The sequence below is a fragment of the Pseudopodoces humilis genome, chromosome 21, assembly GCF_049639895.1.
Source record: "Pseudopodoces humilis isolate 2021_Gansu_Grassland_sample_001 chromosome 21, ASM4963989v1, whole genome shotgun sequence".
Taxonomy (NCBI): domain Eukaryota; kingdom Metazoa; phylum Chordata; class Aves; order Passeriformes; family Paridae; genus Pseudopodoces; species Pseudopodoces humilis.
The window spans coordinates 8,032,269-8,058,865 of NC_142220.1; the positions used below are offsets into that span (position 1 = coordinate 8,032,269).

A 26,597-nucleotide genomic window follows, 5' to 3' on the forward strand; every position below is an offset into this window, starting at 1 on the left:
GCGGGGTTTGTCTCGTGCACAGAATCCCAGAGGGGCTGGGAGAGAATCCTGGGAGAGGAGCTGTGGAAGTCACTTCTCCAGCCCCAGGTAAGCAGGGTCACCTAGAGCTGGTCACTCAGGAGTGTCCAGGTGGATTCCCAGTTACCTGCTTGGGGGGAAGAATGCAATGAACACATCAGACAAATGAAACCACCAGAGGGGAGTGTCAGAGCTCTAACACCAGGGAAAAATGTGCTTTTCAGGATGGCCAATCTTCCAAGGGAAGCCAGCTTCCAAGGGCATCCCCAGGCCAACCCTGCACTCATGAAGGGTTTTGAGGAGCATCTGCCTGTGGAGCCACAGCCACATTGGTGTGAAAGACAAGCTCCTGCTCTTGAACCAGGGGCAAACCACTTCTTAAAAAAACCAGGAAGCACGGTGGGAACAGCTTCACCATGGAAGCAGAGGGGCAGGATCCACCTGCCTCCCTCAGGATCAGGCTGGCTCCATCCCAAAAACGCTCAGCAGGATCAGCTCCAGCACTTTGTAGGGTACCTGGGGCGGGGATCCGAGGTGGGATGAGGAATTATCTTTCACCCTAAACAGGGCACTTCTGGGGCTGGACTCTCCCATGACCGCCAGCCCTACAGGGTCCCTGCAGCAACGATTACACCACAGCTGGGAACAGACATTTCCAAACAAGCCTCCTTCTATTTGCATTCGAAACATTTATTTTGGGAAATACATATTAAACACTATTATTTATACAAAAATGGACTAAATTTTCATAATGCTTATAACCCCCAAAAGGCCATTTTAATAGATCTGGATGAAGGGTCTTTTTATTGTATTATTTTCTTTTTTTTTTTCCTTCCAAAAAAAAAAAAGTCAGGTTACAAAGGAGAAAGCGGCGTGTCTTGCTTGGCTCAGCTTGAGATACCAACTAGAGGAAAAAAAAAAAGTTTAAGATGGCATTTGCAGAAGTGCCTCACCCAAGAGATTTTTTTCTCCCCTTTTAGTCTTTTTTTAACACTTGAAATATATAATTTTTTTTAGTTAACACGATTTTTGTTGTTGTTTTTGCTAAATATAGCAAGTCAGCAAGTAGAGAGCTGCTGTTCCCCAGCAGCTCTGTGGGGCTGCTGTGGAGGGGGAATATGAATAAAGGGGAGAAGGGATTCTCACAATGCACCCCCCTGTCCACACCCCTTTGGCTGCTGGGGGATGTGTGGGGAGCCCCTGAACACCAGGGCATCCCCAGCAAGGGGAGAGCAAATCCTTCCTCCTGATGGTCACCTGTGCTGAGCCAGGCTCTGTCCCCCAGGGCTCTGCAGGTGCCTTCCAGTGCTAGAGGATGAGACACGCTGCCACTTCAGTGTGTGCCCCCAAAAATGGGTGATTTGCAGGAAGTTTTTTCCCTTAGAGAGGATCGGGAGCCTGGTGGACACCAAAAAGGCCAAGGGAGCTGGGGAGAGGGGCAGGACTGCAGAGCTCTGCTCCAGGATCCCCTGCTCCTGTGTCACAGTGCTACCTAACGCTTGCAGGGTCTGATTTACTGGAGACACACGGAAAGAGGAGGCTCTGGGGGCAGAGCAGGGGGAGCAGCACCCACAGACAGCCCCCCACAGCTGCAGGGCTCGGTCAGCACATGCACAGTGCCCTGCACAAGGACCAGCAAAACAGGAGCATCTCCCCTGGACACACAGCACACAGGGGACCCAGGAAATGAAAAGGAATTAACAGATACCCAAGAGACCCCTCTGATGCAGGAAAAAGCCCAAGAATCACAAGGGTCAGACAGGACAACCCTCTTCCTCCCACCACTGCTTTGCAGAGACGAAGTTCCACGCTCAGCCCTTTCAGCACTCCGAGCCTTCAGCGGACAACTGAACGCCACCACCCGACTGAATGACAAATAAATACACAAGTGTTCCCAGGACATCAGCCACAGCTCTGGCCCAAGGGAGAGGGAACCAGAGTCTCTGTGGAGGTTCATAGCCTTTTTACAGGCTGCAAAGACAGACAAGGCAGACCCTCCCTCCCCTCTCCCACACTATTGCAAGGTCACAGTCTGAAAAGGCACTTCTCCCAAAGCAGGTCACTCTGCCTGGCCGGGGGTCGGTGACAGGTGAGGTGACACCTAAACACTCCCAGTTTATTGCATGTAGACAGGGTACAGGGGCTGGGTTGGGGGCTGGCGGGTCCTAGGGGGCTGCAGAGGGCTCGGAGGAGGCGGCAGGAGACAAGGGTGGCACTGCCTTGCTCTCTTCATCCCACCGTACCTTGCTTCCGAAGGCTACATTCACCCGGAGGAACCCTCAATTCAATGGACGGAGAAGAGCCCCTGCATGGAGGGGCTGGAAGGGCTCCCAGAGCACCCCAACCCTGCTGGCCCCACAGATCTGCTTCCCTGGCTTTGGCTGTGGGGCCAGAGCTGGGGGCAAGCCAGAGCCCAGCCTCCACAGAGGGACGGTCCCCGGCCCAGGGACGCTGCTCTGGGGGCTGAGCACAAAACTCATGGCACAAAGCAGGGGGAGAGCGGCCACCCCGCTCCACGTCTGGTTATTTGGTCAGTTAACACGGCAGGGGGTCAGGGACCAGGGCAAGAGGGACAGTGGCAGAGGATTTATATAAAAATAAAGGGGGAAGAGGGGAGAGATAGCGAGCGTGAGCGAGCGAGGTCCTGGCTGCGGCGCGGGACGGTTACATTTCGTTGGCCACCAGCTCTTTGTCGGCCACGCCGTTGGACAGAGAGCTCTGGCCCTCGTTCAGCCTCTTCACCCTGTAGGCTTCGAAGTGGATGTTGCTGGTAATATCCTTGATGTTCTGCATGTGTGTCCTGCAGGGAAGGGAGATGGAGCAATCACACCTTGCTGGGCATAGCTCGGCCAGCCTGGCCTCTGCACCCCAAACGCGCCCCAGTCCCGATGTCCCTTCCTGCCTTGCAGTTAACGGTGCCTGTAGGGCACAGGAGGGAGGTAAAGGCAATAATGGGCAGCGTTTTTGGGCAGCAGGAGCAGAAGGCTTCACCTGGGCTTGGGGACACAGGACCTGTGGCTGCAGAACACCCACCCAGGGAGATCCCCACCCTGCCAGTCCTGAGCTGAGGTTCTGTAGCCCCACACAACTCTGCCAGCAACAAATCACGTGTGCAGAGCTTACCTTGCAGGCAAACTGGGGAGGAGCCCAATGCCCCCCTCTAGCAAGCCCAGGGGGCTCAGCCTCCCTCTCCCCCACAGCAGGGATGCTTCTTTCAAGAGGGACCAGCCACCAGCCAGACCCCACAACCACACCCCAGTGGGGGGTGATGTCACTGAACTGGGGCTGACATCTGGCACTGGTGAGGGACAACTAAGGCCAAAAGCTGCTGGCAGGCAGGCTGGAGCCACCCTGCCAGCAATCCTGGAGTGTGTCCTGACCCCTCCACTGCTCCTCTCCCCCTTGAACTCAGCACTGCAGCTGAGAACAGTCCCCGAGGAGTGGAGCCACCCCTTGCAGAGGGGCTGCAGCTGGGAGGGAAGGCAGGGATGGAGGCTGGAGGGATGGAGCAGCAGAGCAAAGCAGCAGCTGCCTCCTGCTGTGCTGGGCTGTCCCCTTTCCCTGGATGCCACCTGGTGACCAAAGGCTCTGGGGACAGGGCACTGACCTGATGAGGAGGTCCCGCAGGTAGGCGAACTCACAGTGTGTCGTGTTCTCCACTGGCAAGAGAGACAGAAACCCATCAGTGAGCACCCGTGGCCAGCACCCCGGGCAAGCAGCACCTGGGGGCTTCCCCAGCATGTGGAGGGCTCAGGTGGGCACTGACACCACAGGGGACAAGTGCAGGACTCAGGAGTCCTCTTTGCTGCTGTAAAGCTGGCACCAGGTCCTCACCCCAGCTCAGCCCTGGTGATGTCTGACTGAGCACCCACAGCCCCTCACCAGTGCCCCACCAACGAGGGAGCTCCCAGCAGCACCCCCAGCACAATGCTGGGACCCCCAGAACCCCAAACAAGACAGGGGAAGGGCCATGCTGAGCTTTGCAGTGAGCAGCAGGCATGTCTCCACAGAAGTTTCATCTGTGGCTTGGCCACGAGCACCCTGCAGCATCCCAGGCTCACTGGTGACAGCTGTGCAGGGACATGAACTCCTGAGTCAAAGGCTGCTGCTGGCAGGAGGAGTGCCTGCAACAGGGAAAAATCAAGGGGTGCTGCTCCACCACAGTCTGATAGCTGCTATTTTACCCCTAATTTTACTCAATTTAGAAAAATAATTCCTTCTTATTTTTTTTTTTTTACCCAAACAATCCTGTACACAGAACAGCAGAATCCTTTATGTTGGAGAAGACCTCTAAAATCATCGAGTCCAACCATTAAATATCACACAGGAATGGCAAAACAAAAACAACTCTGCTGTGCAAAGGCTGCCTGTGGCCATGGCTGTGTCCTGGGGGTCTGTCTGTGCTGAAGGCAGATGCCACAAGTAGAAGATGAGGGTTTAATGAATCCCATCGAACTCAGAATGTTCAGGGACACAGCACAAGAGGGCAGCAGAGCTTCAAAATACAGATTTTCCTGGCAGCTTTGTTAAACCATCCCTCAACACAGGATTCCTATTAAAAAGACTTGTAAATGACAGGAAGCCGTGAAGGGGAGGAAGATGAGAGGGGTGGCACTGGAGATGAGCCAGCTGGCTGCCAGAAACCATGAACAGGGAAATGAGTAGATGTGCTGGAGCCAAGAGCTTTCATCTAGCCTTGAAACCATGGTTGTAAAATGGGGGAGAAAAAAGGGAGATGCCAATGGTAAATGGAAGAGATTCCACAAGGGCACCAAGCAAAGGCATGGTGGAGGGTACAGATGCCAGGGGAAGGTTCTAACAGGGGCTTGGGGACACAGGGATGGCACTGGTGTGCCCTCAAATCCTGCCATCAGGCAATGAACTGTGCAAGAAGCACAAGCCAGGCCATGAGACCCCCTGAAATGTCCCCTCCAGCACTCAGCAGCCCCCCAAGATACAAAAAGGCCCAGGAGCCCAGCACAGGACAAGTGGCCAAGGTGTTTCCAGTCCTCAAACTTTTTTGGAGGGGCAGGGAAGCACCACATCCACCTCAACTCCTGCTGCTGGGTTTGGACTTTATTGCCTTCTGCCAGGGAGATGGGCTCAGGTGGGGAAGCAAGGATAAGGTACCTTCAATGGTGCCCCACTTGGTCTTCCTGCCAAGGATTCTTCTTCCATTCACCTGGTACTCCTGGTCACTGCCCACCACTGCAAATGGGATCATTTCCTGTGGAAAGAGAAAAACAAGGCTGTGATTTCTTCCTGAGAACTGCTCAGGAAATCAAACCAGCAATCAAAGTCCCGCATTGAGCTGTTTCCAGGAGGATTTCATGGGATGAGTTGGTTTTCCCCTGATGCTCCTGAGCAGTGCTGTCTGCCAGGGCCCACAGGACTGGGTACCAGCAGCTCTTGCACATGTGCCCAGCCTAAAGCCAGCCCAAACCCAGCCTAGTCCAGTCCCTCTTTGGCAGGCACCATCTACAGCTGGAGCAAAGGTATCCCAAAGCTTTCCTGGGAATTGCCCCCAGCATCTGACAACCTGTGGGCGACTCATTTCCTGATCCAAGCTGGTGTCTTTGAACTTCAGAGTCACTAAAATATTTTTCTTCCTCCAATTTGTCCATTCCACTTTACTGTGCCAAAAAATACCGTCTGATTCCTGTAGCACGGAATTGCAGGCAGCCTACAGATAAAATTCCCTCACAGGGCTGGGAAGGCTGCTGCCCTAGCCAGGGATGGGCAGGCACCTCTGTCCCCTGAGCCTGGGGCAGGGGCCACGGACCCTCTGCTGAGGACACCTGGCAGGGGTGGAGATGGGGAAGGAGTACGGACAGGACACCTTCCCCACAAGCCTTTCTCACCCTCCTTCCCCCGCTACCCTGAGCTCTGGCAGGATCCCATGGACAGGGCACAGCAGCTTGGGGAAGAAAACAGAGGCTTTTTGGAAGGGAACCCCCAGGACATCCCCAGCCCCTGGAGCTGCAGGGCCATAGCCCCTGCACTGACCCGGAATTTCTCGTTCACCAGCCGATCTTCAGAGTCCTCGTCAAACTCCTTCTGGGGATACACGTCGATCCCGTTGGCCAGGAGATCAGCCATTATCTAGGAGGGAAGAGCAGAGGGACAGGTGAAGGACAGGCAGGCACAGGAGCTGCACTGCACTGCAGCTGCTCCCAAAGGGCTCTCTGAGTGATGGCCACCAGTCACAGCCATGTCCAGCATCCTCCCTCTCTATCCTGAACACTGCCCACCTGGGGCACAGGGACCTGGGCTCACCTGCCACACACCCACCAAGAGCTTGCCCTGGAGCCTCTACAAGAACCTGGTGCCAAGACACAGCTCAGGCAGAGAGTGAGATGAAGCAACACGAGCTGGATGCTGTTTAGGGATTGGAAAAGACAACAAGACAACCCAAGCTGCCCAAACAAAGGGGAACGCAGCTGCCAGGCTTGTAACACAAAGGTGAAAAGCTGCTCTCTGGTGTTTGTTTACACTCTTTGCAAAAGGAACTTGGTCTGAGGGGACAAGGACACAGCATGGGAGGACTTTGCCTCTGTGCAACGCCAAGAGATGCTGAAATCTGATTCCTGGCTAGAGTCTCAGCTCACAGGGAGCTTGAAGGATCAACCTTCTCCTACAACTCTGCAAACCCCAACCCAAGCTGGCAGCAGCTCCCACCACTTCCTATGGCAGTAACTCCAGTCCTACAGTGCAGGCTGGCAAAGGAGTGGATCCAGCCCAGGGGATGCCCCCAGCCAGCCTCCCACCCCCCACCAAACCCACACACTGAGCTTAGGGGAACAACCCAACAAAGCCAGCTCCAGGGAGCAATTGCACTCACTCAGTACAGCACTGGCACTGCAGCCAGGCTGGTGCTCCACATCCCCTGCCCACCCCATCCAAACCCAAAACCTACCACCCCCAGATGCAGACAGAGCTCTGCTTTTGGAAGCACAAACGCAGGCACACTGGCATGAGTGGAAAAGGTCCCAGCCTGTGCCCACCTGGCCTGATTTCCTGCCCTCTCATCTGCTGGGAGCAAACACACCATGTGTTTCTCCCTCCATCTGGAAGGATTTGGGAGGTCTGGTTATAATCAGGAAGCAATCAGAGATAGGGTGAGCTTGTCCTGTGCTGGGCCAGTGCAGAGCAGGAGAGCCAGGCACTGTCCCCATGGTATCAGCAGCCAAGGGTGCCCAGGTGACATCTGAGGTCCCTGACTGACTTGGTAGTGCCAGAGCCAGCCAGACACAGGGATGTGTGCACTGGTAACCTCTGAATGGAGCCAGCAGCCTGCAGAAGCCACCACAGAGAGCAGATGTGGCACCATGGACTCACCCCTCCGTGTCCCCTCCCCAGCTCCCTGCAGAGCTCCGTGCAAACAGCCTGACAAGGCAAGCCAGCCCAGCCTGGCTCACCCCTCAGCTCCATTCCCAGCCAGCCTCCAGCCAAGGAAATTGCTTGGAGAGTTTGGATTCAGCCCCCAAAACCAGACTGGGTATTTCAGTGCCTGATGCTGCTTGTTAAGAACTGGGAAGGAGAGGCTCCCACACTGGTGTGGGAACGAGCAGCTCACCTTCTGCTGCAAGGGGGAATGGAACCACCCCTGCCTAAGCTGTCATCCTGTCCATAACCAAAGGAGTGGCCCCTAAAACTACCCTTTTGGCAGGACTCTCTTTCCCTTTACTTCTCCCAGGTCAGACTCATGGATCAAGGAGCTCGGTGGTTTTTACTTCTGCAGGGAATGCTGAGGCCATCACGCCTGCAGCCCCATCCATCACCCACACAAACAGATTTACAGTCCCTTAACAAACCCCCAAACGGGCCACCTCCACCTCTCAGAGCAAAGCCTGTGCCTTGCTGTGGATGCAGCCCCTCCTCAGCTCCCAACCACGGGAATTTCATACCTTGCTTCCCTCTTAAATCTTGCCCAGCTGAGCTCAGCAAACCCACACGTTTTTGACTGGTTCCTGTATCAGTGCACAATGCTGCACAGGGAGGGTTTTCCAGCCCCTACATGCATCAGCCTCCCAAAATAACAGAAACCAGCCTGAAAATAACAACAACAAAAACAAAGGAGGCAGGAGAAGCAGGCCTGGAGACGTAGAGCTCCAAACTTATCCTGCTCTGACAAAGATCCAAGAGAAACACGAGGAAGTGCTTGGAGAGCAGGCCTGCCCTGTGGCCACGCGGGATCGCTCCGAGCTGCGGCCGGAGGAATGCGCTGGGCTCCCAGCCAGGCACTGCCTGCACAGCCCTGCCAGGACAGCCACGAGGGGAGCAGGGGCAGCAGGGCTGGGGGACCATGGCTGGGAGCCTGGGGAGGAGGCAGCAGCCCCTTACCCGTTGTTTGAAGTAGTCCCTCTCCTCCAGCGTTAGCGTGTCGGCTTTGGCGATCACCGGGACGATGTTGACCACTTTGCTCAGGCGCTTCATGAACTCGATGTCCAACGGCCGGAGCCTGGAAAACAGCAGGAAAAAGGGGATTTGCACTCCAAGGCTGCTGCAGTCCCCTGGCAGGGAGGGGCATCCCAAGAGCAGACAGAGAGGGAACCACTTCCTTTCAGATAGGACAAGTAAAGACATTTTCTTAAAAGCGCAACAGCAGCAGAGAGGGTTTGAAAACACTTTTAAACATTTCCCTTTCAAAGCTGCCATTATCGTCTGTGAAGCCTCACAAAGCCCCGTGAAGTGGCAGAGGACTTTTATCTCTGCATAGCCACAGAGGACTGCAGGAACTTGCCCAGAGCTACTGGTGTCCTTGGTGGTGCTGGGATGAGAGCAGGGCGATGCTGGCTGCAGGGCCAGCCCGCTGCCATGTACAAATCAAAACCTGCTCCAGCTCTATCCCAGCTGTCACCGACCATCCAGGGACAGCACAACGTGGAAACAGCCACAGGTGACCGTCCCTGCTCACACTCACACTGTGCTGAGCACCAGTTCATTGCACAAACCGGGAGTGCCTCTCACATTATTCAGCTGGGATTAAAAAAAGCTCTGGAAATTCTCCAGGGGCTCACAGAGCACAGAAGAGATGCTGCTCGTTCCAGAGGGCGAGAATGTCAGAAAATTCTACAACAGAAGTCTCAGCAGAGGAGAGCTGCAGAGATTGCATAACCCCAGTGATCAGCGCCTCGGGAAATCCCTCCCTGCTGACAGCAGGGACACGGCTCCACTTCCACACTGCCCCATGTCCAAGGCCTGCAGACAGCGATGAAGGCACCTGGCCATGATCCCCACTGACTCCTCGGCCCTCCCTGAAGGTGTTTTAACTGCTGAGGGTCCCAAACCAGGAGAAAACCCTCCCTGGGACTCCTCCAGTTGCTGCAGGTCCCCCTCGGTGGCTGTGAAGGTGATGGGGACATGCAGCACAGTTGAGCAGGTGTTGCCTTGAAAAGGAAACCTGGAGGTCCCAGGGTCCAGGATCACCTCTGGGGCAGGAGCCCGTTTGAAATGAGCCCTCATTGAGGGCCAAGAGAGCACCCACTGCCAACACACTCAAACTAAACCCCACCAGGGTCTCCTTGGGCCCTCAAAGGGCTCAGAGAGCCCTGCAGACCCAGGCACAGGAGTGCAGAGGGGAAGGGACTGCTCCAGCCCCACAGCAGCCACCAGGCAGTGTCCCCATCCCACAGGGACACCCCTGCCTGGCTCCAGTGCTGAGGGAGGGACATTGAGCCCCAGAGAGATCCAGGCAGCTCCAGCTGATCTGAAAACAGCAGCTCAAGGCTGCCCCAGCACTGGTGACCCAGCTGAACCTTCCCCTGGTCACCCCCTCTCCCAGGGATGGAGCTGGACTGTGCCAGGTGGATCCTGTCCCCACACACCAACAACACACACAGCCCCCAGCACATCATTAGCACAGGGACAAACGAGTTCCTAACACAAACACAGGGTCACAGATCACCCTGGGCCCCAGGAAAGAGAGATTTGGGCTATTAAAGGGAAAAAAGAATAGAAAAAAACACAAGGAGCCCCCCATGGACACATCTAAGCTGACTTGCTGCTGGCAAATATTGTTTGGAGCTCTGCATAATGTATTTCCCAGACCTCCAAGGAAGTAATGCAGTAATGCTCCTTTCCCAGCAGAATTTTTTCCCCTCCTCTTTGCTATTTTCCAAACAATTTTTCTCCTCTAAAAGCTTCTTCCCCACTGAGCCTGTGTTCCTGCCTCTTTCATCAGCTTTTTCTTTAAAGACCAGGATGCATACAGAGCGAATGCAGATGAATCCACAATCATGCAGACATTTGAGTTTCAGCTAAATCTACATGTTAAAAGCTCAGTTCCATCCCTCAGATCCCTCACACATCCGGAGGGTGCTGAGGGTGCCACAGTGAGCTGGAGAGGAGGCAGAGCCTGCCCACACCCTGTGTCCAGCAGCATCCCCCAGGCCCAGTGACCTGTCCATCTGCACCCAGGCACCTCTGACACAACTTTCTGCTCCCATGGGCTCCTGCAAGTGCCTCATCCACAGAGTTCACCACCCTGAGACCACCAAGAGACACCCCAGCAGAGCAAACTGTGTGTTTTTAGGGTTTTCTACAAGTTTCTAGATATTCTATCAGCTCCTGCTAGGTAGGTAGCTGCCCCAAAACCTTAATAATGTAAAAGGAAGTGAAACTTTCCACTAAGAACAATGCCTGCCTGTAGCTACAGATCACATTCATGTGAAGACATCGAAGGAAAACACATGGATTAAGGTGGTGACAAGTGCTATTTGCTCCAGGCACATCACAGAAGAGAAGGGAAGGCTAAAGAAAAAAAAAATCAATTTTCTTCCTCTTTCCCAGATGAGCCCTGATATTATTAACTTATAGCATCCACATTTTGGGCTTTGCTGGGAGGGTGGAGGAGCTCAAAGGGGAGTGGCAGCAGCAGGAGGTGCAGCATGGGCTGCAGCCCCTCCAGCTGGGGCTGGTTGTTCCCTCACCCCCTCCTGCCCTGGGCTTGGGGGAGGCTGGGCACGCCTTGCCAGGGCTGGGCACACACTGTGGTGCCCAGAACACACCTTATTTCTGCCACTGTGCACCGACAGCATCTAAGCACAGGCTCCTGCTGGCTCCCCTGAAACACTGGTGCAGGAATCAAAATCCACAGCGAGCTGCAAAGTAATTTCCTTTTGGTTGTGCCCCAGATCAAACTAACAGCAGGAATTTGAGCTGGGTGTTCAGCAAACACCAGTGAGGACCCAGCAGCCACCCAGCCCCATCACCTGCTCCCGGGAGCTGGTGGGCACCTGAGAGGGGCAGCCAGAGGGGAAAGAGGCAGTGGGTGGCAGTTCCTGAGCCACCAGCCCTGGTAGAGGCAGGAGAGGGACTGATGAGGCCAGGCAGAGTTCCAGAGCCATTCCTGAGCTGAACAGAGCTTTGCAGGGGTCAGAGCAGGGATATTTATTGGGTGGCAGGGCCAGGCTTGTGCAGCTGGAAGCCCCTACCAGCACTATCCTCAGCCTTCACAGGCATGGTTACATGGGAGTGTTACAGGCTGTGTGTGAACTGGATGGGCTGCAAAGCCTGTCCTGAACTCCCTTGTGAACTCCCTCAGGCAGCAGAAACTTCTCTGCTGATTAACCCTGGAGCTGCCTGGATGGGAGGGCAGGACTGAGACAGAGCCAAGCAATCCTCTGCTCTGGCCTCCAAATCTCTGCACCAACTCTGCTTCACTCCTTTTTATTTAGGAAAAAGCAAGCTCTCACTCAGTGCCCTGGCAGGCTTCACCCAGCTGCCTGCAGCATCCACAGGGAGTCCTGTGCCATGCCCATCCACATCACCAGCAGCAGCTCCCCAGGCAACACCAACACCTGTGCAAGCACAGCCCAGGTGGGCAGCACCGAGCACCTGGGATGGTGAGTGGAGCACGTGGATGGTGCCATGAGGGCGTGCTGGGGCTCTCTGGAGCTGGGTGACAATGTCCCCAGTGCAGCTCTACCAGCCACTGCCATCCTCCCAGTCACCTCCTGGAGAAGAAAGAAGCACCACAGCAAGGACCTCAATCCCCTTCTCACTCTCTGCTGCAAGGGACCATGGACCTGCTGCCTCGTCCAGGGCACAAACCCGCACCCAGCTGTGTGTGACAACACCAGGACATGGCTCCCGCACGGGATCCTCTGCTCCAGCACTGTCACAGCAGCTCTCCCTGCAGGAGAGGCGGCCACATCACCCTTCTATGGACATCACTGGGGAGAGACTGTCCACCATGATGAAAAACATCATTTGGACTTCACAAGAGAGCAGAAAGGAAACCCAACGCCTGCTCGAGCTCTCAGAGAAGCAAAATTTCCCACCAACTTCCCCCTCCCAGCGGGGTTTATGGGGGTTTGTGGGGTGGCAGGAGGGGATGGGTGAGCCGGTGACAGCGGGGACAGCCCCAGCCAGGCTCCTGAAAGAGGATCAGCACAGGGCTCAGCAACAACAGCCCCCAACTGCCGGGCTCGCTCGGATATTGGAAACACATGTTCACTGGAGAGAAGGAAACAAAGCAGCTGAAAATCCACACAATTGCTGTTGGCCGGCGGGTGAGAGAAACCAGAGCACGGCTGGAGAGGCTCCGCTGGGGGACACGGCAACGGGGCTCCACATCCCTGCTGCACTGCAGGCACCCAGCACTCACAACCCTCTGAGCATCTGATGTGTTTTTTAAGAGTTAAACAGCCACAGAGGTGAGGAAAAGCTGGAGCACAGCTAACGCTGCAGGTCAGAGCTGCCGAGGCAGGGGCTGCAGATCCGGGCTGATTAGTGGGACCAACACGTTAGACTGGCCTAAAAATGTCATTTCCCTTTGAAACCTTCTCTGTTCTATTGTATTCAACCATAAATGTTTCATCAGCCCCTCTGCTCCTGATCAGTTACACAAGAGGGGCATAACTGGCTCACGCAGTCATTTTATTCCAGTGAAGGATGCATTTTTGGTCTACCCACTGACAGAAGGAAAACAAAGTCTTTTCTATTGGAATCAATCTCCACATGGGGAAGTGGAAAAGGCTGACATGAATGCAGTGCTGGAGGCTTAAGTTTACTTTTGAAAACAGACCCAAAAACATCCCCAGTGCAGACAGAGCCAGAAGTGGAAGGAATTGACACAAATCAAAAAGAAACTTAGGTCTTGTTTTGTGTTGTGATACTTTAAGTCACATTTTTCAAGACATTTTAAGCACCCTAGATTTTCAGGGTGGGCTGTGTGCCTAGGAGGGGGATAAAAAAAAACCAAAACAGAAAAGGGAAAAGAAAAAACAGAGTGCGATCTGGGCCTTTTGATGTTGCGACTTGAGAAGTGCCAGAGCCAGAACTCTGGGCTGAATAAACAGCATCCCACTTACAGACTAGTCAAACAACCTACAAAATACCCTTATGGGGTAAGGGTGTTTGCTGCCTTGGAAGCACAAAGAAAACTGGCCTCTCCCCTTACAATGTCAGGGGAAAAGAAAAAACAACAAAAAAATTAATGTTCTGCTTGCAAATAGTGAGCAAAAGTAGTTTCTCCATCCAATTTGAGACCTGCGTCTATCCTTGGTTGGGCAAGCCAGGTGACCTCAGCAAAGGCAGCAGCTCCTTGGAGCTCAGAGAGGATTTCATGGCCCTTCAGAAGAGGAAAGCACATTTCTCTGGGGTACAGCAGCTCTGCTGTGTTATTGCAAGGCCTCCAGATGATCCAGCACTAAGGACGGCTTCAAGCCGTCCTTGAGCTCCTCAAGCCCCGAAAACCACGGGAGGATCCCAGGCAGAAGTGGGAGATGGCTGAGCTGATGGGACATGGAGAGGGAAGGCCGGGGGGAGCAGGGGGTACGTACGAGTGGCCCGTGGCTGGGATGAAATAAATACAGCAGTGCACCCGCGTGTCAGGGATCCGCTTCTTCCGGTTAATGTTGATCTCCTCCTGCAGGTACTTCTCGTACTGGTCGTTGATGAACTTCATGATGGGCTGCCAGCTGCAGAGAGAGGGGAACACAGGATGGTCTGAGGGACCTGGACCACCCTGACCCTCCCACCCGGCCTGACTGCGTGAAGCAGAGCCTGCAGAGCCCGGGATGCTCAGCATCTCCTAAATCACAAACCTCAGGTGTTCACTGCTTAGCAACTCCATGCACTGCTGCAGGAGGCAATTTACTGGCTGGTTTAGACAAGCAAGTGCATAAAAGGTGCTCCCTTCTCTGCTCCTGGGCCTGGCTGTGGAGCAGCACAGTGCTGGGACCATGCCCTGGCTCCCTGCACGCTGTCATGGCACAGGAGCATGAGCAGAATCAAAGCCACAAGCCCAGCCCAGCTGCTGGTAGGGACAAGGTCCCTGCCATGGGCCAGCCCTACCCAGCCCAGGGGCCATCCTGCAGAGCCAGACACTGTGCCAGGGATCCTGGGCAGAGTTCAGCCTCCAGAGCCACATGAGCAGGGTCTGGGGGCTGGCCCTGCTGGCACACAGCTGCTCCCAGCCACAAACAAAGGTTGTCTCATGGCTGGAACAGCAGGGTGTTTGTGGCTCTCACAGGGAGCATGGCACTGCTCTGCCACAACAACCTCCTTCCTGCTGCCCACGGAGCAGGGGGGCACAGTGCCAGGCTGCAGCCCTGGGCAGGGGGTCAGAGTGTGCTGGGGACTCTCCTGCACACAGGGCAGAGGAGCAGCTCACCAGTTCTCGTTGTTGATGTGGTCCCCAAAGCCCGGCGTGTCGATGACTGTCAGCTTCATGCGAACCCCCTTCTCCTCAATCTCTGAAAGGGAGGAAATCTGGTGTGTGAGGTGAGTGTTGATGGCTGCTTTGGCCAAGCCCACCCTCCCAAAACCGGCGGCAGGGCTGGAGATTGCTCCCAGGGGAGATACGCACCTCCACAGCCCCTCAGAGGCACAAATCTGCCCGCCAAAGGGATCCAGCCCCATATCCACCCTGAAATGCCACCCCCCTGGCTATCTCACTGGTCCCTTCCAACACAATTAACTCAATGATGATGAGTAAATAAAAAATAGATGCTTTCTCAGCCCTGCAAGCATCTCCGGATGGTAAAAGCCCATTCAGAGAGATGAGAGGTTTATGGAGGTGCACAGCTCTGTGAGTCCCCAGAGACACGAGGCAGAGCAGGATCCAAAGGCAAAGCAGCAGGTGGGACCTGCAGAGCCTCACCGTGAGTGATGGATTTGATTTCAATGGTCTTGGGGATCCTCTCCTCAGCAGCTGGCTGTACAGATTTCCGGCTGATCTTGGATTTGAAGAGCGTGTTGATTAACGTGGATTTCCCCAAGCCGCTCTGACCTGCAAGAGAGCAGGATAACCCAGAGTCAGCACTCCCTGCTCTGGCAGGGGCCAGGGGATGGGGCTGCTGACAGACTCAGCCTGCACCAGATCTGCCAGAGGGATGGAGGGAGGGACAAGGAGCAGCTGCTCGCCTGCAGCTCCCCCGAGCCAAGGAGCTGAGTCCAGCCCAGCCAGAAGGATGCTGCAGGTAGCAAAGCCCCATCCTGGCTCCAAAGCAGCAAATCAAGAGCCGCTTCCCTGCATCCAGGCAAAATCCCCGAGGACAGGCAGAGAGTGCTGGGGATGTTTGAAGGGCTGCAGTGATGCTCAGCAGGGCACTGAGACCAGGGAGCTGCAGGAAAAAACATCCCAACTGTGCTTTCACTCTCCTGCAGTCTGCTCTGTCCAGTTCCACAGGGAAGGCTTTGGAGCAGCTTGGCAAGTCTTTATCTGGACAGGACTAACAGCAGCAACAATCCTACAAACCTCAGCCCTGCTGCATCTGCTGCTGCTTCCCTGAGAGACTTGCTGCTGCAATTGGCCCAGCTGGCTGCACAGACACAGGTCCACGCCAGGAGCTTCTCTGAATCCCACAAACAACAGCCCAAGAAGCACATGAGATTCCACAACTTTAGAAAAACAGCTTTTAGAAAAGCATTTTCATGCTTTATATCCCAGAGCTGATGCTGATCTGTGTGGAAAGGACACGAGCAGCTCCTGACCCTCCAGGAACAGCTGTCCCATCAGCTTGGAGAACAATTTTTCCAGAGCAAAGAGAACAGAATTAACTCTTCAAAACCCAGGGAGCATATGTTCTGGGCTCCCTGGAAACACTGCAGAGATCCTGCACACACCATGGGGACCCAATGGCCCCATTCTGCCAAGACATGTTACAGCTAGCTATCATGGCATTGCCACCAGCCTGTCCTTGTCCCACAGACTGTCCCTAAGCAAAGGTTTCACCCACATCCTTCAGGGCCCTGGCCCATTCAGGCTGCCAAAGCCAACAGTAGGGCCGACCAGGACTGGGAATCACCTCCTGGCATCACCCCACTCCCTGAGCAAACAGCAGTTTTAGAGCTGAGTTTGCAACACCATCAATGGCTGCGATCCAGCACAGAAAAACTCTCCTTGACAGCCACTGTCACTGCTGGGCAGTAAGAAACACATGGACCAGGCTGGGGCGAAGTGCTCCCAGTCCTCTGCTGCCTAAAAACACAGGGCCAGGCACTAACAGGCCTGGAGCTGGGCATGCAGAGACAAAAACAGAGCTCTCACTGCTCACCATTAAATGGAGCCCCTGGGGACAGGTGAAATCAGGGTGACACTGGAGCTGCTGGAGCTGCACTGCTTGGAAAGGAGGTGAGAGCCAGCAGCAGCCAGGATGTGATGTCCCATTGGCACCACAGCCACAGGCTAACCTCACTGAGCCACAGCGGGGTGCAGCTGGGGACCCTAAGGCTGTGACACAGCATCTGAGCACAGGGCAGAGCTCCCTTCCAACAGCCCTGGTTTGCAGCCCACTCCCTTTCCCACAACTGAAATCCAGTGGGAAAAATGCAGCTGAGCCTGGCCACCTCTGCTCTCCTTCCAGCTGCTTTGCATGGAAAACTGGTGCAAAAGGTATGCTTTGGGGTTGGGATTTAAAAAAATTTAGACATTTCCCTTTATCTCTGCAACTTTGGAGGACAAAGGACTAAGCTGACCATAGCCTGCAGCCCCCTCTCAGCTCTGGTTGGGATTGTGAAATCCTTTAGAATGGGGATCTTGCTGCAGTGTGGAAAGGGTTTTCACAAAGCCCCATCACAGTGACCCAGTGAGGAGTGACCCCCACATGGCAGCAATGCTCAGTTCCCACCTCCCCTGCAGGACAAGGAGGGACACCTCCCTCCTCCCTGCCCTCATCTGCCTGTAAGCCAGAGACTGGAACAACTTCAGCTCAAGGACTTGCAGCTCAGGCTGGATGGGAGTAACGGAGCTAAACCCATCCCTAGGGAGGCTCAGCAGGAGGAGGGCTGGCTGCTGCCCCTTCCCCGAGGTGCTGCTCCTCCCGCATCCCTCCCGCATCTTCTGGGAGGGCCAGAGCCCAACTTGTTTATGCTGCCCCGAATTCCCAGGCTGTAAACAGCCAGCCCAGCGCCTGCCAAGGGCAGAACAATGTTTTCCAGGCGTGCCGCAGCACAGGCCTCCATACCACACACAGAGCTGCCAAGGCAGAGCCACTCCTGAACATCTCTCCCTGTCTGCACAGCACACTGCTGCGGGGCTGAGGCAGCACAGCCTGCTCCTGGAGGGATGGGAGCCTGCTCCTGGAGGAAAATGGGAGCTCAGCACAGGTAATCTCTCTTTTAGGCTCCCAGGACCAGTGCAGCGATTCCTCTGCTTGCAGCAAAGAACTGGATTTGTTAAAACACCTCCCAAGAACTGGTTCTGCACTGACCAGCCTTACTGTGATCACCCAGCCCAGGGCACCCTCCCCGTAGAGGGAATGAAAGTATCAGAATGGGAAAGGCTGAGCATCCACAGAGCTTGATGGAAAGCTGTGGCACAGTGAATTCTTTAACAGCATTAGCAAAAACTCAGGGTCAGACCCTTCCACAACCCCAGGCAAATCTCCAGGATACCCTGTATGACACCCCACAGGCATCACACCTGTAGCCTTACATAGCTTCTCCCAGGAGGATAAGGGATGGTGAGGCCCCATCACCACACACTGATCCTTGCCTAGGATTTACTCTCCTCTCTCTCCAGGAGAGCTGTCAAGGGAGCTCTTGTGAGCCCTGACACCCCTCAAGGTGCTTTCCTCCGGGATGTGCCTGTGGATAACGCACCCCAAGATGCAGGAGGGTGAGGAGGACTGTGGTCCACATCACATGGACAGCTTTAACTCCAGCTCCTCAGGGAGCAGGGTTTGCCGGCTGCCAAGGCAGAGCCCTCCGCGCTGATCCCGAGGAGGCTCCAAAAGGGACAAACATTGTGGTGGGACAATGACAGCACCCAGCTGAGCAGCTGGCACGGGGGGACAGCTCACCCACGACCATGATGTTGAACTCGAAGCCCTGCTTCATGGCTTTCCTCCTCAGCTGCTCCAGGATGGCGTCGATGCCCACGTAGCCGAAGTCTGCAGCCGGCTTGTCCGGCCGTGCCGGCGCCGCCTGCTTGGGGCCAGCATCCCGCGGAGCGTCCGTCATGCCGGGAGCGTGGCTGGGAACGGCCTCTGGACCTGCAGGGGCAAACACAGGCTGCTCAGAGGTGCTGCTCCTGGCAGGGATTCACAGGAGCTGCCTGCAGCATCCAAAGCAGGAATAAAACGTGTGTAGAGACTCAGGGACAGCGTGTGGGATCTTCCTTGATGATAATTGTATTAAATTCGGGATTTCCTTTCTCCATTTACTGTGTTCACCTTGATGCCTGCCTGCTCCACCAAACCTGCCACAGGAAAGGGATTCACACCAGGGCCCACAGCAGCTGATCTGCTGCCACATAGCAGGACCCAGCACCCACAAAGTCCTCGGGCCACATCTGGGAGTGACAAAGGCTTTCAGCCCCACAGCCCCGTGCCCAGGCACTGCTGTTAAAGGCTGGCAGACCTACACATCCCACTCCTCCACACCACTGGAATTACAGCACTGTGCACACTGCTGGTGTGAGCAGCTCAGCCACGTTCTGGGGGGGAGCTGGATGACTTTGCAGACGCAGGGAGTTCTTGGCATCCGCTGCCACGTGCCCTCCTCGAGCTCCAGCTGCCGCAGATCAGAGGCTGCTGGCCCTGGCTTGTGGAAAACCCAACACATTTGCATCAAGACGGGCTGTGCCAGACAACACCCACACAGCCACAGAGCTTCTGTGATCTCGCTCTGATTCTGTCGATATCTGCTCAGAAACCCAAACCCTCCAGCTTCCCTCTGAGACAGGGTGCCTGTCTCCCCTGCAAGCTGCTCCAGCCTAACAAAAGTTCTTCAGAAGAAGCAAATGTAAAACTACTACCTCAGCCAACAGCTTTTTAAGAAAAAAACAGGGAATTATCTACTCCCCCAGGCACCAGGCAGGAGCATCTGCCGTGGGAAGGACAAAGTGCCCCAAGTGCCCTGGGGTGATGTGGCCTTGTCCCCTGCCAGCCCCAGCTGCTCCTCATCACCCACAGCGGGTACAGCAAATATCCCAAAGGCAGAGTGTGCACAAGATCAGCCCAGTCCCCTGCAAGCTCCTGGAGGCACCAGCCACATGCAGCACATTCCTCTGATCCAGGCAGAGAGGGAGGTTTTAGAAAAACACACTTCTAAGAGCCCTCCCAACCCCAGGCTGCTGCTGCTCAGTGCCTGTTTCCCTACAGCCACCAGCCTAAGTGAGCATTTTGTTGTTGCTCAGTGTTTTGCAATGATTATTTATTATTTTTTAATCATTTATTATTATTAATAAAAACATTATTTGCAAAGTCCTTACCCCTCCAGACAGCAACACAGCTCTCAGCTCATCTCACCCCAGTTATTCCCAGCCTTTGATGATGTGCTGCCTGCTTTTCCCTCTCTCCCTCCCTCTGTAGGAGTGTGGCTGGGCCAAAGGGGCTCCTCCAAACACAAGCCTATCATCCTTTTCCCTCTGGCCATCTCTGACTGGACCCTGATGGGGTCTGTGAGGTGTAACCACGCTCTTCCTGCAAGCACAGCACACTTCCACGTGCTTAATATAGGCCAAAAAGAAAAAAAAAAAAAAAAGGAAGAAAAAACAAACCTAGAACTAATCCCAAAGACTGCTGGGTCACTTTGAACACTTTTTTCCAACCCTCAGTCCCAGGCTGTGCAGCTGAGCATTACTCACAGAGCAGCTAGAGAGCAAACATGCTGTCCCTGAGAGACATGGGGAGCATCCTGTGCCTCCTGGGAACCCTGCACAGCTGGAACTGCACTGCCATGGGAGCAGGAACCCTGCACAGCTGGAACTGCACTGCCATGGGAGCAGGAACCCTGCACAGCTGGAACTGCACTGCCATGGGAGCAGGAACCCTGCACAGCTGGAACTGCACTGCCATGGGAGCAGGAACCCTGCACAGCTGGAACTGCACTGCCATGGGAGCAGGAACCCTGCACAGCTGGAACTGCACTGCCACGCTGCCCTTTACAAAGCCAACCAGCCCGAGGCCTCACCACAAATCCCAAATTAGCCCCATTCCAAAATGGCAAGGCCAAAAGTAGAAGAAAAAAATCCCTGCATAAAATTAAACAACACCCCAACAAAAGGACAACTAAATCATGTGGAAAATATGCTGCCACCAGCAGCAACACTGGGTTATGCAATGGGTTTAACTCCTCCACTTGCGTGCACGGGACAGCTCCAAGGATGGGACAGAAAACTGGGCAGGTGAGGTGCAGAGAAATTAAGAAATTAAATAGAGCAGAAAGCCACCCTCCACTTGATAAAGGCCAGGAGAATCTCCAGCACATCAAGGAGCAGCTGGCAGCGTGCAGAGGGGCTGATCTGTCCCTGGGCAGGGAGATGTGCAGGCAAACTGTTCCCAGCTCAGGGAGCAGACACTCCTCACCAAACTGCCCTCAAGGGGAGGAGAAGGGCTCAGGGCTTGCCAGGCTGCAGCCAGACCAAAGCCACAGGAAGAGCAGCACCCCTGTCAGGGCAGCCCATGTGCTTCAGATGGTCTGTGGGGAACTTGTGACTTCTGACTGGGGAAAAATACAATAAAATCAGTATATTGCAGTATATTGTATTGGAGTGTCTGCAGGACAGCAGCGATGCAAAGACACCGATGCCCCAGCAGCACCAGCAAACTCCCAAGGGAAATGCCACAACTCAAACGTACAATTTTCTTTTTTTTCAGCTTCCCAGCATTGAGATGGTCTTTTCTTAGCAAAAACTCCAGTGTCACACTCAGCTCCAAGAGGGTTGTGCCAGCAGGAGGGTGCAGCCAAAGCACAAGACCACCTGATGGCACACAGGGATGCTGTGCTGGGTGGCAGGGAGCACTCCCAGGAGCCACTTGTCTAAACAATAAAGATCTTAGAAATAAATTGGAGCAGAGCAGTGGATGCCTGGGATGCATCATGGGCACATCCTTGATTTCTCTGACCTGCTGTGCTCTCTGAGGGGACCTCAGAGATATCAAACCTGTGGTGCTGTCAGGGCCAGTGTCACCAAGCTGATCCTTCTGGAGCACTGCAAGGAGTGGGGGGTTAATAAACACCTCATTACTGTCTGAAACCCCTGACTGCCACCGAGTCCCTGGCAAGAGCAGGACCACCTCACATGATTCACCATTGTCACCTTAACCCACACTTAACTCACACAAGGGCCCATCGCTTTGCTGATGGGGCAGAGAGCTCAGGGTCTGCAGCTCTCTCCCACTGAAGTGTTCCTGGATAAACATCAAACACATGGGAACAAGTGGTTGTGCCATATTTAAAGCTTCCCTGCCAGGGAAACCCTGTCCACGTGGGCACAGGAGATGTGGAGATGGTCAGGGCAGCGCTGCACCAAGCAGGGACAGAGCCAGAGCTCTGGCTCGGGCACGGCTGACTCAGGACAGCTGCTCCAAGGTTGATTTTGCCAAAGGCTCGGGGCTGTTGCTCTGTAATTGATGCATGTCAGACACCAGCCAAAGCCAACATCTGCGAAGCAGCAGATGAAAGACACCCTGTGGGGAGGGAAGCCCCTGGGAGCCCCCCGGGGACCCTCCTGCTCCTGCAGCCAGCTGGACACCGTGTGCTGTGGGATGGGCTTGGCCAGGGGCTGCTGGAGCTGCTGTGCTGGTGCCACGAGGCTGCCACAGCCCGGGACACTGCGGGCAGGGCGTGCAAGGACAGCCATGGGCTCCCCCAAAACCAGGGGCTGGTAATCCTCCCAGAGGATCTGGGACAGGCATCTGCAGGAGACTGGGGCTGCACTGCAGGCACACAAAGGTTAAAGCACCCTGGCAGAGGCTGAACTGGGAGTGTCTCACCCACCTCAGGTCCTGGCTAGACCCAGCAGCTCCATGCTCTGCTGGTGATCTGGGACAGCAGAGCTGCTCCTGGAGCGGGGTTGGTCACAGACCTGATGCTCAGTGGCTGCACAGAGGAACCAGAGAGAGGCCAGGAGGCCGCACCTCTGCCATGTCTGCCTGTCAGCATATCCAAACTACTGCCCACTCTATGGCTGCACACACAATCAATGGCAAAATGGCAACGTTTGGGGAGTAAATCCAAGAAACACCCTTAGGATGGCGGGAACCAAGCACTGGCCACCTTTTGATGATGCTGCAACCAGTACTGCAGAGCTACAACATCCAGAATATCAGGACACTGTGGGTAACTTCCCTTCCCTCCACACAACAGATGCTGGAAATACCATGGGCTTCCAGATTTGTGGGATGGGTTTGTGCAAACAGAGAGAACAGGTTCAGAGCAGTGAATGGAGGTGTATCATGGTCTGAAAGCACAGCCCAGGCAGCTGAGTGCCCACAGATGTTTTCAAGGGGGAAGCGTGAACCACCTAACCTCTCGAGTTCTGGGAGCAGCTCTCTTGGAGAATCGTGCCAGGAGGGTATCCCAGAGACATCTGTAGCTCCAAAAAGAGAATCTACAGCTCCTGGTTAAGAACAGCTGGCTGTGGGGACTGCAGCACGCGGCCTCCAGGGCCTCTCTCCCTGGCACACTGAGCCAGTGACCACAGGCTATGGAAACTGATCCAACCTGCGGAGGAGGTGGCAGAGACACAGCTCTCCCTCCCCAGGGGACAGGAGGAGTCTCTGCAAAGCCAGGACTGGAGGCAACCCCAGCATGGCCCAGGCACTGCTGGTTTTTCCATCTGCCACGGGATCCCTCAGTGCTGAACGCAGCAGGTCCCTGCTGGATGTGTGGGTGCCAGGGAATGTGAGGAACAGCTCACTCCAAAGCTGGGCTGGCTCAGCCTGGTACATAGAGCCAGTGACACAGCAGCACCAAATTGTAACTAAGTGACGTTCCTATTACTCAGCTGCAATCACCAGCACCTGGCTGGCATTGCCAGACCCAAGCTGAGTCTGTCCTTTGCATCCCTGAGTTTCAGGCTGGCCACCAGCCCAGGCCCACCTATCAATCAGTTATGTTTCCTTCTCAGCTTGCATTTCCACCTGGGTGCCAACAAACACGACCCAGAAAGAGCGGAGTGTGCTTAACTCTGCTTCATTAGACCAAACCCACCCAAGAGCTGCCAGAGAGGTGGCCAGGTGCCTCCTGAGCATGCAAGACACTTCAGGCTTGAAGCCTTTTACTCACGTGGGGAATTCAACAACAACAACAGAAAGACTAGATTGCAAGAGACTTCCAAGATCATAAAGTCCAATCCATGCCCTAACACCACAACTAGACCACGGCATAAATAGAATAAACCCATTTTCAGAGTTTAAAAAACGAGGCAGTGATTCCTGCTGTGGTGTGAGTGCTTCCACAGGCAACCAGTCCGTGCCACAGCCCTGAGTCACAAGTTGTGGGCACACATCACATGCAGGTCGAGCTGTGCCCGCCAGCCACGTGCACTTCCGTCCTCACTCACTGTGTGCTTCCCCTCCCGCTCCGGAAGCCCAGCAGTCCCCTGCCCTCTGCAGCTCAACCCTCCTGGCTCTTTTATTTACAAGAGATGGATTCTTCAGTGCTCCCCATCACTGCTTCCCTTCCCATCTTAAACGTTCCGGCTGCTGCAGGCTCTGGTCGCCACCAGCGTTTCTGGGCTGGGATGCAGGAGCCCATCCCAGGGGTCAAACCATGGTGCCAGCTCCACAGCCTCCAGCTGCTGCCCGTGGCTCCCGGATGTGGTGTGAGGCTGACCACCACCCTGCCCCAGTCCGACACGTGTAGCCCTGGCAGCACAATCCACGCTCCGACATTCTCATTCCTCCAACCACGTGAGACAACAGCTCTAAACCACTTACAAAAACCCGCAAAGAGTTGTTAGGATGTTCACCTCAATGTTTAAAAAGGAGATGATCATAAACAACCCCAAGTCTTGGCTTGGGCATGCAGAGATCTCTGGCCATGCGGCCCCACCGACCACCCTCCGTAAGGAGCTTCTTGCCCTGGAGCTGGAGCAAGGCTGACCCCAGAGCAATCCTCCCTCACTGGGAGCACCCCATGAGAGGAACCTTCCTGCACACAGATCTCAGCAGAAGCTGCTCCATCAACAGGCCCCATGTAGCCCATGGCAGTGGCCAGCACAGCCCTTGCTCCCCGCAGACAGGCTCAGGGTGCCTGTGCCCAGGAGGGTCTAAAGGCACCCACAAAACCGATTCCATGGGGGCTCTGAGGATGGGATCCACTCCCACCCCTGTCCACCCAGCCTGGACAATGGTACTCAGCACGGGAGGGACATGGGGGACCCTCCTCAGCCCCTTCACTCCTGTCACCACTGCTCTGCAGAGCTTTGTGCTGTGAAAACAAAGAGCCAGGCAGCGCTCCCCAAACTCAGCTTGTCCAGACAACACCGCAGAAGGGAAGAGTCGGGCCAAGCCCCAGGAATGGGCACCGGGCACGGCTCAGTATGCCCAGGGCCGCCGAGCTGCGCTCCAGGACTGATGCCCCCATCCCACGAGGCACCGACTGCAGCCACGGCAAAAAAAGGAGCAAGCCAGGATTTACATCCTGGGGGTTGCAGTTCAGCTTCCTTTTTTTTTCCCCTATTTTTTTCCTCCCCTTTTAATTTTTTTTTCCCCCGCTTGGTTTTGCTCTTTGACGGGTAGGGTGGTATGGATTTTGACTTAATTTCTTTGTTTGTTTCCGTTGTTTTCTTTCTTTACCAAGGGCAGCAGTGCCCCAGACTGCCCGCGAGCCCTTTCTCGGGGCAGCAGCCGGAGCGGGGCGGGCAGGGCAGGGGACAAGGGGGGACCCCCGGGGGCAGGGGACAAGGGGGTGCCCACGGGGGCAGGGGACATGGGGGTACCCCCGGGGGCAAGGGGTGCCCCCCGGGCAGGACAGGGGTTCATCTATTGCTCCCCACGGACAATGCCGGCAGCGCGGCCAGGCGGTGCCGAGCCGCGGCCCCTCCTGAGGGGCGCAGCGGCGGCAGAAGGCCCCGAGCTCCCCTCAGCACCCGGTGCCCCGGCCCGGGGGAACCCCCGCCCCGGGAACCGCGGCACCCACCGCCCCGCTCTCTCAGGCCCTTCCCCAGAATAATTCACCCCCCAAAAAAGCGCTTCCCCACCACCACAATGCCCCCTCCGCTGCCCCACGGAGCCCCCGCCCCCGGGCACCGGAGACTCACCCGCGGCGGCGCCGGCTCCGGCAGCCGCTGGCTCCCGCCTCCTCCCGCGCTGTCCTCCGCCTCCTCCCCCATCGCCCTTCCTCCTCCTCCTCCTCCTCCTCCCCCATCACCCTGCCTCCTCCCCCTCCAGCCCTGCCCGGGGGGATGGAGCCTCTTCCCGGGAAGTTGCTTCGCCCCCGGGCGGTTTCCATCCCCCCGCCGCTCCCGGCCCGGCCCGGCCCAGGGGGGCCCGCAAAGGGTGAGAGGAAGAAGAGTTTGGGGGCACGTCCCAGCCCGGCTCCCCGCAGGAGCTGCGGGGAAACTTCCACGGGAAACAGAGAGGCTGGGAACAACGGGGCAGAGGAGCCCACTTCACCCAGTGCTCCAGGGACGGGTGCCAGGGTCCCGTCCCCATGCCCAGGAAAGCCTTTTGCTTCCCGGCATCCCGAGATTCTCCAGCAGAGCCCCATCGCAGTCGCGGGTGTGAGTGCTGGGAGCGAGGGCTCGCTTTGCTCTGCAGCTGGTTGAAGATGTCTGGGCTGCACCTCACATCTGCCAGGACAAGATGTTAACCTACCCCCACGGGCATGGCTGCTCTCTAAAATGATGTCAGTGAGGCTGAATGAAGATATTAGCTGTCTCCACAACTCCTTCCTGTCTTACACCTTGATCCAAGAATGTCCTGCCAGTGGAGGAAAGCTGCCTGGTGCACGGGGCCAGGGATGCTGGGCTGCACCACCTAGCCCTGCTCCCTCCAGCACACACCCCGGTGTGGGGTGAAATCCCCTCTATGATGTCCAGCAGTGGTGGTGGGACTCCCTCCTGTCACAGCCAAGGTGAAGCCAACCTCTTTTGGGTTCCTGTGTCCAACACGTTATTTTGACCTCTCCTATGACCTCAGAACTTTTTCCCTGCAGCTCCCCGATTTGCATTCCCAGAGAAAGGCCTGCAGGTGATGAAAGGGTTAAGACAGATGTGCACATCTGCAATCTTCAACACCCAGAGGACTCCCCACGAACAGCCCCTGCACAGCCTGCAGGCCCAGGGCTAGTACTTGTACTCCCTTTTGGACCTGTTACCAGCACCACCAGCCTCTGCCACGCTCCTGCACCTGATGCAAGCCCTGCCACCCGTGCCAGTGGCACCACTGCTCTGTCTC

At 55.6% G+C, this 26,597-nt stretch overlaps 1 protein-coding gene across 6 annotated transcripts in view; it reads right to left on the bottom strand.

Annotated features, from left to right (window-relative positions):
* Positions 1-687: 687 nt before the first annotated feature.
* SEPTIN9 (septin 9) overlaps positions 688-26,597 on the bottom strand; it is a 136,752-nt gene continuing 110,842 nt past the window's right edge. For all 6 annotated transcript variants that reach the window (XM_088065446.1, XM_088065448.1, XM_014255888.2 and 3 more), the window contains 9 exons: positions 18,270-18,461; positions 15,128-15,256; positions 14,639-14,720; positions 13,806-13,943; positions 8,362-8,479; positions 6,025-6,120; positions 5,149-5,245; positions 3,626-3,677; positions 688-2,818 (listed from right to left, as the gene is read on the bottom strand). In XM_088065446.1, coding sequence (XP_087921572.1) covers positions 2,683-2,818; positions 3,626-3,677; positions 5,149-5,245; positions 6,025-6,120; positions 8,362-8,479; positions 13,806-13,943; positions 14,639-14,720; positions 15,128-15,256; positions 18,270-18,461 — 1,040 coding nt within the window. In that variant the 3' untranslated portion in view covers positions 688-2,682. The remainder of the gene's footprint in view (positions 2,819-3,625; positions 3,678-5,148; positions 5,246-6,024; positions 6,121-8,361; positions 8,480-13,805; positions 13,944-14,638; positions 14,721-15,127; positions 15,257-18,269; positions 18,462-26,597) is intronic.